The sequence below is a fragment of the Syngnathus floridae genome, chromosome 1 (genome assembly GCF_059516105.1).
Source record: "Syngnathus floridae isolate MCC-2025c chromosome 1, RoL_Sflo_1.0, whole genome shotgun sequence".
In the NCBI taxonomy this organism is placed as follows: domain Eukaryota; kingdom Metazoa; phylum Chordata; class Actinopteri; order Syngnathiformes; family Syngnathidae; genus Syngnathus; species Syngnathus floridae.
The window spans coordinates 2101081-2115496 of NC_142413.1; the positions used below are offsets into that span (position 1 = coordinate 2101081).

General features: G+C 44.4%; 1 protein-coding gene across 9 annotated transcripts in view; it reads right to left on the reverse strand.

The window, feature by feature from the left end:
- The window catches only part of nrxn2b (neurexin 2b), a 243218-nt gene that overhangs the window by 19776 nt on the left and 209026 nt on the right, over nt 1-14416 (reverse strand). For all 9 annotated transcript variants that reach the window (XM_088392174.1, XM_088392166.1, XM_088392112.1 and 6 more), the window contains one exon: nt 12864-13045. In XM_088392174.1, the coding sequence (XP_088248300.1) occupies nt 12864-13045 (182 nt within the window). The remainder of the gene's footprint in view (nt 1-12863; nt 13046-14416) is intronic.

Here is a 14416-nt window from a genome sequence, read left to right on the forward strand (position 1 = left end):
TCACCCGGTTTTAGCGGGTCTCGGCTCCTCGCAGAGGATAAAGAATGTGCGTAAACGACTACTTCAACTATGACAAGTTGTCAGGCACCAGAGAAATGAGACACGCCCCCTAGAGTCCTCTCGTTATTGTCTCCGTAATCCCTTGTAATTAATTTGGAGCTCCAAACTTATTTCCAAATTCCATTTTCCAACAGTGGCATGATTCGTCGCTATCTTCCGGTTGTGCGCAATCTCTTCGTAAATAATTAGCAGGCGCTCGCTTTCACTATTTCCGCGTGTGGCGCAATTCACAGGTGTCTCGTGGGAGTCGACACGAGACGACAACGAAGGCGCTTTGATTGCCATAACAGTGGCGCTATTTTGTTTTGGGGAGCGCGGCACATGTGGAGATGAAGCCCGCTTCCTTGTCATCTTTCATCTCCAGTTTGCACGTTGCGTTTGTCAGGCTAGCGGAAGCTCGTTGAGAGAAGAAAAAAAAAATAAAACCACAACAAACTCAAATGGGAGATGACTTCTTGTTTTCGCTTTTTTTTTTTTTTTCTCCTTTTGATGTTTTTACACTTTGATGGCGTAACAGTGCAGGTAGCTTAGGGCCAGCCGTGCGTTTTCAACTCTGTCGTGTGGCTGAAATGGAAAGGAATGACTGTGACCTTTGCAGGAAATCAAGAGGAAAGTGTTTTCTGTCTCCATTGTTTTCCGCTCCCTGCCTCATTTCCCTTCGCCTGCTCCATCTGCCTTCCTGTCACTCTGCCGCAGAAACAAAAACAACAGCCCGGAATCCTTTTAAACTTGAAAAACTTTCCTCTCTGCCGTATCGGAGCTTTACTTAATAAAAAGTTTACCAAAGTGCTTGCATCAAAACTCATCTCACGAACGACGATCATTCGGACGGAACTTTCCTCGTCGCGGTGAGGCTCAGCGGGGAGACCGCCGAATGAAAAGCAGCTAATATTTGCGCCGCGCTAAACTGAGCAAACATGGATAAGGAGAACACAATTGCTGGCTGCCCGCTGTGTTGTTCTTTCATTTCTCATCACACCTCCACAAAGGGTGGCGGATATATATATATATATATATATATATATATATATATATATATATATATATATATATGTAAAAATAAAAAAATCAACGAGAATAATCGCCTTTGTTCTCGATTGAAATTTGAGCGCTGAGTACTCAGAACACACAAAATAAAAGGTAAAATATAAAAAAATCCGCATGTAAAAAAAAAAAAAATATTTATAAATATATATAAAAAAATACATCTATCTATCTATATATATATATATATATATATATATATATATATATATATATATATATATATATACACACACCTGGGTCTCGCGCAACCACCCGCTGACGCTGAAACATATCAGGTTGTTTTGTTTAATCCATAGGAATCACACACACAACGAGAGAAAGTTGACGAGAAAGTCAGGCAAATGCTAATAATGTTGGCGTTAATTAGCTGCCAATGTGCTTGAGTTGTAAAGGTTAGCACCTGACAAAGATCACAGTCACGCAGTTGACGCCGAATGCATTCTGGGTAACAATGAAGCTAATTGGAGCGCGTGTCAGGATGTCGTCGTGGGAAAAATGTCAACAGAGGACGCAAGGAAGATTGCGACCGTCCTCAGCCAGAAAAGAACAACAAACTTCCCCTGGGCCAAGTTCATTATTCACTTAATTAGAGCGCAGGAGGACTCTCAAATTGGTGTGCCTCAATTTCGCCGCCGTTTTCTTCGCCAACGCTCATGTCAATAAGTGCCTCATTTGCATATTTGACTCAAACAGTACAAATGAAGGAATTGGCCTGGCCGGTCATCTGCAATTAATTGGCAAATGAAAGCTCCCCCGGCGCGGGGTCACATTGCAGCCGTCAAAACAACGACACGACGACAACTAATTGTTTTGCTGTCAATGAATGACTCAAAAGGTCTCACTTTCTCCATTTTCATAATTGCAAAGCCCAATTAGCATAAATAATAACCCAGCTGGCCCCCGTTGATTGTTATCGTCCGTCCCGTCTGCCTTTCGGCCTTTTTGCGTCCTCCCCGCTCGCCGCCGCCGCTGCATCAAGACGGATGACATCCTGTTTGGGTGTATAAATAACCGCGCTGCTCGCTTAATGGCTCTTCATGTGGCAGATAAACGCCGACATTTATATTCATTGCGCTCGGTCTTTGTCTGCGCGTGTCAACGTGCATCGCACGGCAACAAGCCTGCGCGACCTGATCGCAACGCTAGCTCATCGCGGACCACGTGAAAATGCTAACGGGACACAGCGAGTTGGGACGAGGAATCGGTAAATATTGAATTGCCAAGCATTTTTTTTTAAATAAAGAGGACATTTTGAGTGGCAGGCAATTCTGACTAAAAAACAAAGAAACGACCACATTTTCCCACCATTTTTCATTTCCCCAAAGTTGATGTTTTTCTTCTTTATTCCATTTTTTAAAGTGAGCAGCAGTACAACATGAGTTAGTTTCACCCAACTAACCTATTTTGGGCCAAACGCAATGAATATTTTTAGTTTTGGTTTATGACACCATTTTAATGTTTATGGAGTGTAATATTTGATATTTTAGAGCATCTGAAAATGTATTTGTTTTGTTCTATGAAACTTTATGAAGTTTCTTAATACTTCTGTTAAATGAATATGGAATGAGCCCAAGTTGGAGTTTCTAGTCACGAAATGCTCCCAACTGCCTCTGTTTATAGTATGTTTTTGCCCTTTTTGTTTGTGATGCTTGTGTTTGACAGTTTTTAGTTAATTTTTATTTTTAATTTAATTAACACGTTTTATTTTATTGATTTATATGACTTTTTTATTTTGAATTCAATCCATACATTTTGTTTTATTTATTTTCATTACTTTCGATTTGGTTTAATTTATACATTTTATTTCGATTTGACTGTTATATCAACCTGTCCAGGGACTAGAGATGACAATTAGCCTTTGGCTACAATCTGGCATATTTATCTACGTTACATTTGTTCATTCAGTACCGTCCCTAATGTCAATCGTCACTGTTGGCTTCCGTTGTTGGGATTGCCGTTGGCGTTATTTCACGTCAGCGGTGCTCAAAGTGCTAAGACACCCGCACGCACACACAATAGAAACGTGTGTGTGTGTGTGCTATTATTCCCCATATCAATATCTAACATTATCAAGCTAGACCCAAGCAACAGACAAGGATCTGTAGGAGTTAATGGTCCATGGACCGCTCAGCGTTGAGCCTCCGGGCTGCCAGAACGAGCTCACGGGGGGCTCATTGTGATCACGCCAGTGAAGAGGAACAATTTGCAATACGCGACAACTTGTCGCAGCTGGTGATCTGACAAGGCCATCCGTGTGCACGCCAACAAGACGACCATTAAAAATGGGGATGAGTCCATTTAACGCTCCTTTGTCGGTGTTAAAGGTCCGGACACCCCGTGGGTCGTGTTTAAGAAACGTACAAATGGGAAATTCCTTGCCGTGTGTGACGGCGGCGGCCTTCATGGAAACATTGCACATCAAAAGGATGCAAATGCAAACTAATTTATTTTATTCTTCCACATTTGAGTCTTTCATAAAATGTAGATGTGGCCATTCCCACAGGTGCCACATTAGCGGCGCTCGGCAAAACAAGGAAGACAAAAGGCACAGCAGGTCTCCCTGCAGAGCTGATTGGCCATTAATGGGAAGATGGATGTTTTTTTTTTTTCTTCCTCCCACCTCTCTCCGTCAACATTACGACTCTCGCGGGAGGGCCCCAATCCGATGATACATGAACGCTCATCGGGGGAACATTAATGGCGAATGTAACCATTTTGCTGCCATTATTCTCCATAAAGCACAGGTCAGCGCGTCTCGAATGCTCGGCCCGCCGTGCGCCGCGCGGCCGTAAAAATCAGACCGCGGCGTCGTTAGCGCCGAGATGGACGAGAGGATGCCGTGTTCAAGGACCGCGCCAAAATACACCGCGCCGGGTGGGAGTGTCCGTTTTCAGGCCGCCGGGGTCCTTTCCATCAGCGTCACATCAAGGCGTCAGATTGTTTCTCCTCCCGCCGCTCGGCCGATGCCGGCGATTGGAGTCCTGACCCGATGTGCGCAGAAGCGTCTCTATCTCACGCCGGCATCAGACAGCCCATAATGAAAGCCGCAGAGGTCTTCATCTCCCCATCCCTACTTTTCTGACACGGCCTCGTACGTCTTCTTCTCCGCCGGCTGTCTCGGCTCGTGTTTGCCGATCAGTCCGCCGGAACCCCGAGTGCAATCTTGCCCAAAGCGGACTCCGACTCGCTAAATCGTAGCCTCTTAACGAGCTGGCTGTGTGGCGGACAAGTGATGGAGGACATGATCAGCACCGGTGGATGCTCTACTCCATTCCTGTCTACTTTGTGCATCGGAGATGGCGCCTAACCACCTCTTTTTTCCACCCTTCGATAAAATACACCAATACGAGTCATAAATCTTGCCACGGTAATATTATGCACACACGGTTAGCTGCCCAAAAAAAAAAAAAAAATTCCCCTTGCGTCCGTGTATTGTGCTGGCATCGAATGAGACGAGCTTGGGGGATTTGAGAAAAGACGGATCGCCTGGCAGAAAAACATTTGCAAACGTACACGTTGCGCACCTGTCCGTTCCGCAGCATGGAAATATAACTTGGAATATCATAAAGGGGTGAAAAGCAACCATGGGAGAGTTTGCCCTCCAGGAAGGTTGGAGTATAACCACACAATATCATCCTGCCCATCTCAATGGAAGTTCTGACTTCCAAGTTGTTCCGAGTATGAATAAGACAAACTATGGTCATCCTGAATTTCCCCCGGGGATCAATAAAGTACCTCTCTCTCACGCCCCCTCTAGGCAAACTATAAAATTTTGTACAAAGTCTAATATTAGTCATTTTTCATAGAGAAGAAGATGTGACTGTGACTATTGTTACATTGTCCATGTTTTCCACCTCTGGAGCTACCAATGCTAACCGTTAGCATGTCAACAACCTCTCCCATTCATGTTGGCATCGCTTCAATCATACTTCATCTTGAATTTTTTTTAGAAACCAATTTTCTCGGGCGCCACTCCAAGCTTATGTGTCTCGACAAAGTTATTATTTTTTTTTTGGAACCCGAGTACTTGCTTAGAAGTAGCGCAGGATTAAATGAAAGTGGATGCTGCAATGCGGCTCAAATAATCTCCCATAGCACCTTTTTCCTCTGGGCCTTTTTCCTCAATATCGATGTCATCAATGATGCTACTAGCAATTTTCTTTGTCAAGTGGCTCGGGCTTTTCCCCAAAATGATGCTTTTCATTTCGCATATATATGAACAGTTAGCAGTATGCTAATCGTTCGTTAGCGTTGGTGGTGACGAAAGAATATTCGATTTGCTAGCAGGGTCTATGTTTACAAGCGAGTGGTGTCGCCCCGGCCCCGGAAAATGCGGCCGTGTTAGCTTGGCCGCATTTCAACCCCACCTCTGCGTGACGGCGCCAAGCCTCCACTCGCGTTTTGCTTATGTAATAAGCTCCCGCCATCGCTCCAACGCCATCATCGCCGGGGCCCTGACGCTTAAAAGCATTTCAAATGTGGGCAGGAGGAACCGTTTTGAAAAAAAAAGAAGGAAAATAAAAAGCTCGTTTCTCTCGTTCTGCTGTTGTCCTACTTTTAGGGCGGGCGTGCCAGAAAGAAGGAAGAGCGAGACAGAGATGGGAGGAAGGAGAGATAGAGAAAGAAAAGGAGTGTCTGCGAGGATGCGATAATGAAGACAGTTAATTCAGAAGGAGGCGGAGATAACGCCGCGAGCGGCGAGATGCAGTTGTCAGATTTTCTGCTCTGCATGGTTGTCATCCGGGCCGAGGGGTTCGGGACCCGAGCAGGACAGGAGCGACACTTTTAATTAAGGATGCAAAATAACGCTCACTGGCTTTTTTTTTTTTTTTCCAGGTCAACTTGTACTGCGTGGGAGATGCATAAGAGGAGCCTTGGTGGAGCGAAAGCTTTTCTGGCGCTCAAAACACAAGTACAACTTTTCACTGGGCTCCATTTTCTCTTCACGGTTTGTGGATTTTTTTTTTCACTAAATTCATTCACGGGTTGCTCCTTCTAAATTGTGAGCTGCTTTCTTGGAGTAAAGCTGTGGAAAATATTAATTTAATAACGGCCCCAAAAGTCAGATAATCAGTCCTGGTCTTGGAAAGTTTTGATTTTGTAAACCTTAAGACCTGACAGGGCAAAAAAAAATAAATAAATCACATCCATCTCTCGGAACTGCCCCCCCCAACTCACACGCTGCCTTTTGTTTCAGGGCTGTGCCTAAATACTGCACTTTCATCTTTGTTTTTTTCCCCCATCTTTTTATCCGTCAAATCGGCGAGGCACGTGTCGTGCTCCTCAAACTGAATAAGAAATATATATATAAAGTTAGAAAGTCTCTCAAATCGGGCCAGATCAATGGATAAGGCTTGGCAGGCAGAGTTAATGGAATGCAGCTCGTGGCCTAGATTAGGATATTTTTCTTTCTCACCGGGCTACCCTCGCAACACTAGTTGGTATATCGCAAAAAGAAAATCAAAAAGCTTACTACAGTTATTATTTTTTTTGCATACATGCTTACAATTGAAATGTACAGTATTGGTGTTTCTCAAAAAAGGAACGCTCAGCAGTTTGGGAGGAATCTCAAATTGTGCTCGTATGAACGGCAGCCACGTCAGTCCACGGACCCTTCACCGTCCTGACCTGCCATCGAGGACTCATCATAATCGAAGCCATTAAAAAGCCATCATGGAAATGTCAATGCGCTGTAATTTATCTTTATCAGGCTCAGTGGCGGAGGCCATCAAAGCACCTTTTCAAGCTTACGGTCATTAATTTAATAGTCGGCATAACAAGTATGAAGCAAAACATCATCAAAATAATCGACATTCTTGGTCCAGTTAATGACCCGAAAGTCAAGATAGCCATCTATAACTTTCCTTCAAATTGGGTTTTGAAATTAATTCACGTCTACCACTGCCAGAAAAAAATAAATAAATGTAAGTTGGGGCGGGGCGCAAAAAGTGAGTAGCCAGTGTCTAGAAAATCAAGAAGAGAAAATTCCATTTTGGGAGCCCGAACACCGAGCAGCACTTTAAGAGATTAGCCGCTCAATTTGATCCCGAGACAGGACTTTATAAAGTGCACATGTACAATGGTGCCAATCAAAGAGCTCATTACTGGCTATTAATCACAGTTAAGGGAAGCGGATTGCGTAAGTTGACGAGGCTAACGTAGCCGCAGTGACAGAGCACCGACGCTCACCGGAATGGACTTGACAGATCTGGAGCACAGAGATACAGGTTGGGCGGGAAAAAGAAAAGAACGGAGTCAAATGGCACAGAACGGACCGTCTTTTCTAGCTCTCGCTGTATATTTATTGTTTTTAATGGCATTTATATTAATATTTATGTATCAATTACAGAACGTAAACTCAAATTATGCCGAATTCAAATGGTCACTTTAACTCTTCTTGGCTCATCAGTGCGGCACTAATATAGGCTGTTCTTCGCCGAGGAGAACGACTACATGACTCCGCAACAGAAGACGGCATTTAGCGTTAGCATTCAGCTAGTGGACGGAAAAGCAAAACCAAAGAGTAAGTCAAAGCTGACAAATTGCAATTCACTACTTCTGGCAATATTGACAAAATTAAATAAGAAAATAAGCCAAATGTTTCCAGAAGCATTGCAGTTACTCCGAGTTGTGTGCGCTCGCGTTATCAAAAGACACATGACATTTCTACTTACGAATACGATTGCTAAATCCATCGAGTGAATGTTTGGGAAACTCAATGAGAGCTCCATCGCCAGCACTTCCAGGCAGGATGTGCATTGTAAGCGTTCTTGGAAGCAGTAAAGCTTCATCCATCATCTCAAACTCACTTTCGGCCCACGTTGCTTCTTCTTTTACCCCGCCGCACCTGCGGACTCGCGATCCGATCCGGATCGGGACATCGCCGTTGCCTGCCTGCTGTCAGCTTTTATTCAAACGTGTGTGTTCTAAATGCGGCATCTATTAATAGTATCCCGTCCTCGACGTGCTGCTTTGACATTGCAACACTTGCCTTGCTGTGAAGGAAACCTGAATTCTGCAGCGCGCACACACACACACACACACACACACACAAACAGTATAAGCAATTTGTGCCACAAGCCGTCCAAAAATCCATTTATGACTCCACTCAAAGTGGCTCAAAAAGAAAGCTGGGATTAACTACAGCCCAATTAAAAAGTGGACTCGACCCTGTCTAAGTGGAACAAATAAGTGGACTTTAAGTGAACACGCTTGCGGCTCAACGACTTGGCGTGGAGGACATGCTTTGAAACGGCTCAACGTGGTGACCTCTCCAAAAGTGGAAGCTTTGCAGAAGCACAAAGGCAGCAGGACTCGTTGGAGTTTACATGGAGTTCGTTGTCGAATTTGAAATATTTGGTGGGCGGACCTTTTCTGGAGGTCTGAATCGGATGTTGCAGATAAGCAAATCTAAAATTGAAGATAATCAACGAGAACCCACGTGACTTCCCGTGACCCGGATGTTGTCTGATAGCTTGTTGCTAAAGCTAAAATGAACGCGGATTGTTTTGTTGATCCTGCCTCGGCCATTATAAAGCTTCTGAACGCTTTCACCTCAGCAACATTCGGCGCTGCCGGGCACGCAAACACACACAGAGCGAAATAAGATAAATACATAAAAAAAAAAAAGTCCCTGGGCTGAAGATTTATGAGAGCAATACAAGCGATGCTGCGAGTGAACATTATTTGCAGCTTAGCGGTCGGGCGAAAGGTTTAACATTGGCGAAATTGCGCGACGTAACTCGCCATTGTAAACACGACTTCCATTCATGCGTCACTAGCTCCAAAAATAACAAAGAATTCAAAGATTTAGTTTTGAATGCCTGATAAGCGTTTGTAAAGAATTATCGAAAAGACCGAGCGCTCACTTGTGAAGCTTTTCGTGTTTTGCTTCGCCTTTCACGGGTGATTATTAGAGGCATGTTTGGATTCATGCAGGTCTTGTTTATGACACTAAGAGCATATTGATCCAGAACCACTTTGCTTTCACAGGCTGTATCGAGACTTTGAGCAAGGACAAGCATCGAGCATCTCGTCAACTCAACGTTGAAGATGGATTCAGCAATTTAAAAGATCCTTAAACGTATGTTGACAAATTGTAACGGCATTTTTTTTTTTTTGTCTTAGGCCTTCAGCAAAGCATTAATGAACTCATTCACTGAAATCGAATCTTTGACGTCTATAATCGTCAATGGGAGTGAAGGATTGGATATGTATGCGGCACATTGTTGCTGTCCTTTTCTGCATAAATGACATGTTTTTAATCATGGTTTGGTGTCAACAACGCGGATTTCATTGCAAGGTAACATAAGGCCGAAATATTCTCAGCATGCTTTACAAACGTGGTTGACTCGTCTCAGTGCTCGTCCTTTTTTACAAACTGGAAAGAGAATGTGTGTGGTAATCAGAACACGCTCAAATTGGAGATTTGCTAACAAACAAGCAAAGAAAAATGCTACCCAGGCGGAAAACTCAATAGTTTTTTTTTTTCCACGCAGCAATAACGTCAGGCAGGTACTTTGGCTTTTGCTGAAAATGACTGCTTGGTACGGCTCCAAAGGAAGTGAATAGCGCCAGTGATTGTGCTATTCGAAAGCCTAATTGTATTACTGTTGAAAAAAAAAATGGAAATAACAGCTAGTGACGCACTTCAGATTTTGATTTGTTTTCCGTTAGCTTCTTGCTCCATTCAAAATGAATGGACGTAAAAACGAGTCACCAATCTACCGGTTGTTATATGACGAAGAAGGTGAAAACGGTCAATCAGGAGACATTCGGCCATTATTTAAGGTTATGAGCAGGAAGTAGTCAGGCGTTCCTACGCCCATGAATGCAGATGAGACTCTTCCCGCCGGGCATCTAAACGTAATGACTGGCAAAGCGTGAGCGCCGCCGCCCGCCTTCATTAGCGCCAAACGTCCCAAAACATCAAGAAGCCAGAAAGCACGACGCCACTTTGCAAAGTGCGAGCGGAATGTGGCGGAAGCGCCTCAGCTTTCCTCAGCCCATCCATCATGCCCTTTCCAAAGTTTACGAGGGCTTCGTAAAGTGAACGACTGGGATATTTGCTTCTTTCATCAATGGCTCATCTCTTTATGCAAAAAAAAAATCACCCGCATCGCCCGCCCTATTACTTGGTCTGAGAGTGAAAACAACTACCTAAATAAAACACTCCGTGTCAACAGTTCCCAGGCAAGTAGGAGTACTCGCGCTCATATTAAAAAGCCAGCATGGCCTATTTATTGCTTATAAGCCACAAAGCCACAAATAGGCCCCTCTAGTGTGGTATCGCCCGCATTGTAATAGTGCAGAGTTGTTTATAAACAGCAAGAGGGCTTCTCGTAACTTCCCCGGCGGGCCGGCAGGAAGCCAAAAGTCATAAAAAAGTAGCAGCATTTTTATTTTTCCAGGTTTCGGTTATGAAGTGTTTAAAATTAACGACAAGCTAACGCTAGAAGACAAATGTAAGTTTTGCTGGATGGTTTGCAATGGAGCAGGGTCGCTATGGTAACGATAAGGTGTCAAATGACACGATGTTGCTACGGTAACATATAGGCAAGGGCTAAAATGTCGTATTTACTTATTGCTGCCAACACTGTAAAAAGTTGACGTTAAAAGCACTCGGTTCCGAAAGCCTTTGGAAAAACGTTTTCTGACATTTCGTTATCCCGCCCGCCGACGTCACTGTCCGCAGCGATTTGCATTCCAAGATTCTCACACCCGAGGCCAAGAAAATGAAAACGTCAAGGCGATATTAGAGAGGAAAAAAAAAAGGGACGAGCTGCTTGCCCCAGAGGTGCGCTCATACGAGTCATTTAAGACAGAATAAAATTCTTTTTTTAAAAAAAACGACAACGGGGCTATCACCCGTCGCTTCCTGTTGAGCCGAGAATGCGGAATTACGCGGACTGCTGTCGAGCCATCCCGCCGTGCGTCACACTTAACCAACAAACCTTCATTTTTAGCTTTGATCCTGCTTGTAATATAGCTTCGTTTAAATTGTAAATTTGACTTTTCTGAACGGATTCAACTCATTCACTCTCATTGACGACTACAGACGCCAAAAGTCCATTTGAACTTGGCAGGGCAGTGACTGAGCTAAAACACAAAGTAATGAAATGGCCGATCTAAGCTAGACCGCATTTTTGCGACTCACTAGCGCCCCTGGTGGCCATCGTCACCGTGCTCCGCAAACATGAGGACCATGAGAGTCCCAGTGTCAGGTAAATGGACGGTGATGGAAGGCGAGAGTGGCAGGAAAGAGGACAAAGATAAAGGAAGAGGAGCACATAATGGGAAACAGATAAGAAGACTTTCTATCGCGGTGGTGCGCTACTATCAGCTGCGCGCACCTGTGCTCATATTTCTATCACAACGGGAAGGCATCCATCTTGGAGGTCGGGCATACTCTCCTGACTAGAAGTGGATCGCAGTCTATAGGCGTCACTGAAAGCCGAGAAGCACTTATGTGACTTGTCGTCGGACCGCGGCGATCAAAGTAATCACTGTGTCACGGGCAGCCATGGTAACCTCGCTAGCTTGAGGCTAAAAGCCGCTGTATGTTTCGGCCCACGGTTACACACAGATGCCGGTACGTTCTTCGGACGTTCTCTCACCATTTTGTTTGGTCCGCGGTGACATAGTGTAAACGAAAACAAAATGATTACTTTTGTAAAAATGTCCCCCTTCAAGGAGTTGACGCCGCACGCTAGCTAGCTAGCTAGTCTGTCAAAGCCAATGTCTACCGACGTTGGTGCTTTTAAAAGCATAATTAAGAGGACCCAAACACCCGGCGCCGGCTGAAAGGAGTCATTTAGGGGAATGGCTCAGGAGGAACGGCGGCAAATGAAACGTAATTGCGATGGGAGCGGAGGAGGCGGGCCGAGGCACCCGCCTGCGTGGAAGACTGAGCGGCGGGTAGAAACGAGGGGATAAATGAGCCTCTGACGTTTGACAGAGTAAAACAGGAAGTCAGGTGAACTAATGACTAACGGGGGAAGATAAAAGTGGCAGCAGCTCAGCTATCCTTTCAGACGATTTTTTTTTTTTTTGCTCCATAGCAATCTGAAGATTAAGTTGTGTGGCAAACACAAGCAATAACTCACCTGAACAACGTCGGCTTTGCTCATTATGGTCTGTACTATTATTTACTAGCCGGAATTCAAATTGATGCTCCATCAGGGGTCAAAGAGACAATCGAGGGCGGCGACGGTGCGTTTAATGCCACCGGCGTCTCTCCCTTTAATTGTCATTTCAAGTTGTCATTAGCGCTGCTTTTAAATGACCTTTAAGCGTAACATATGAAAGCAATAAAGTCGGACGAACGAGACTAATTGCTGGGCATGGAACGAGGTGTTAATCAGTCTGGACCCTTGCCATGTCAGTGTTGCGTATCAGGAATACATAAATACCACTGATGATACCTTTTTTTTTTTTTTTTTTTTGCTTATCCATAGCAATTTTCACAGATTCAGTTTATCTGCAACGAATCATTTTGGTACATAAAAAAATCAAAAGTCTCAGAACTCAAATGGCGGGCAACAATTGTACATAAGGAACAAATATAAGCTTATTTGAAATATATAATAAAAATAAATAAATCAATTAAAATAAATAAATATATATATATATATATATAAAATCATAAAAAAATAAAATATATAAGCTTATTTCAAACATTTGCAAACGCTTTTGAGCTTTTGCATCGATTTAAGCCCCGCCCCCTCCAGCAATCCAAAACTGAGACTTGTTCTTACCACGTGCAGCTCCAGGTAGTCGCCCAGTCCCTTGGCGCTTTCCACCCTGACCAAGATGGCCTCCTTCAGCTGCGTGCTGAAGCCCACCGCCAGCCGATCTGCCCGCGTGCTCGGCCGGTCATTGGGCGGCCACGTGTACGTGATGAGGGCCCCGCCTCTGCCAAAGATGTAAGTTGTCCCAGCTGTAACACACAGAGCGGGAACAGGAACGTTTACACGAGAGCAATGACGCAAGAGTCAATAATTGATGCTGACCTGTGATTGAAAATCTGTTAAGTCTAACTCATTTCAGGAGACTCAATAGCAAATCGTAACACTCGATTACACTTAATTAGATTGCAGGGAAAAACAGACTTTGAAAAAGCTTTGCACGTCTTGGATAAGGAGTGCTTGGCAAACTTCAAGGCGGTGATGATCTTTTTTTCTGCTTTTAATTTTCCTCACGGCCTTTGACTGGATCATGAGAGGAACAACTGAGAGTCAAGAAATGAGAATCCAGTGGATCTAGTTGACTCAGCTAGAGGATCTGGATTTTATAGACGATCCCGCACTGGTCCAGTCCAGTCCAGACAGGTGTTGGACTAAAACCTGAGAAACAGTGACGTTCTCCAGCACAAAACCTGAAGAACATCAACGTGAGCTAGCGAGAAGCTAAAGCCACCATCTCAGAAGAATGACATCTCCGTCCTCAAAGGGGTAAAGAGTCAAGTCGGCCTGGCGGATTTCAGGAGAGCATTTTTAAAGTCAGAACAGCAGCAATTGGAAAGCTCTGAAAACCATCTAAGGAGGAAAGGAAGCGCGTTTAGCCTTGAAAATAAAATTCTGTCAAGATGATTTGATTTGTGGTAAACACGTACATGTATGCACAAGACTCATCGAACAACCTGAGCTAAATTTATCTTCTAGCCTACACACCAAGCTCATCTCAGTCAAGATGGATCATTTCAACGCACTTCCTTGACACTTTTCTATTTCGACAAGACTTTGAGGGCATCTACTGCACCTTAGGGCCTTTCAGAAAGTGAAGGAAAAAAAAAAAACATAAATAGGCGATGATTTAAAACGGCGCCACTGCTGCCGTGTTGTCGCCGCCACGGGCGTCACGGCACTATCCCCTGCAAAATCTGAAGACGGTTGACCGTTTCAACTACCGCTGACGCAAACGAGGACGGTTCCGCCTCGAAAGCCGTTGAAGTTCTCGGGGTTGAAAAAATAAGGTTCTCGACTTAACCACATGAAGAACATCCTTGTTATCTCCTCGGAGGGCTGCAATCAGAGCTAGCCACGATAGCCGCAGAGCTAGCAAGCCATCAAACAACAGACACAGCAACATCCGCAGCGAGGAGCTACCTGACACTTTCATCATCCAACATTGGACTGATAACAATTTGAAACACGCTGACACTTCCGCCTCTCTCTGCGGAATTCTCCTCTTCCTCCTCCTCCTCCTCGTCTTCGTCGTCCTCCTTCATCCCGGAGTGGCTCAGCCCTTTGCTCGCCTCTTGTTATTCTCTGGCGGCTGTATTATTTCAGTGCTGACTAATTATCGCAGC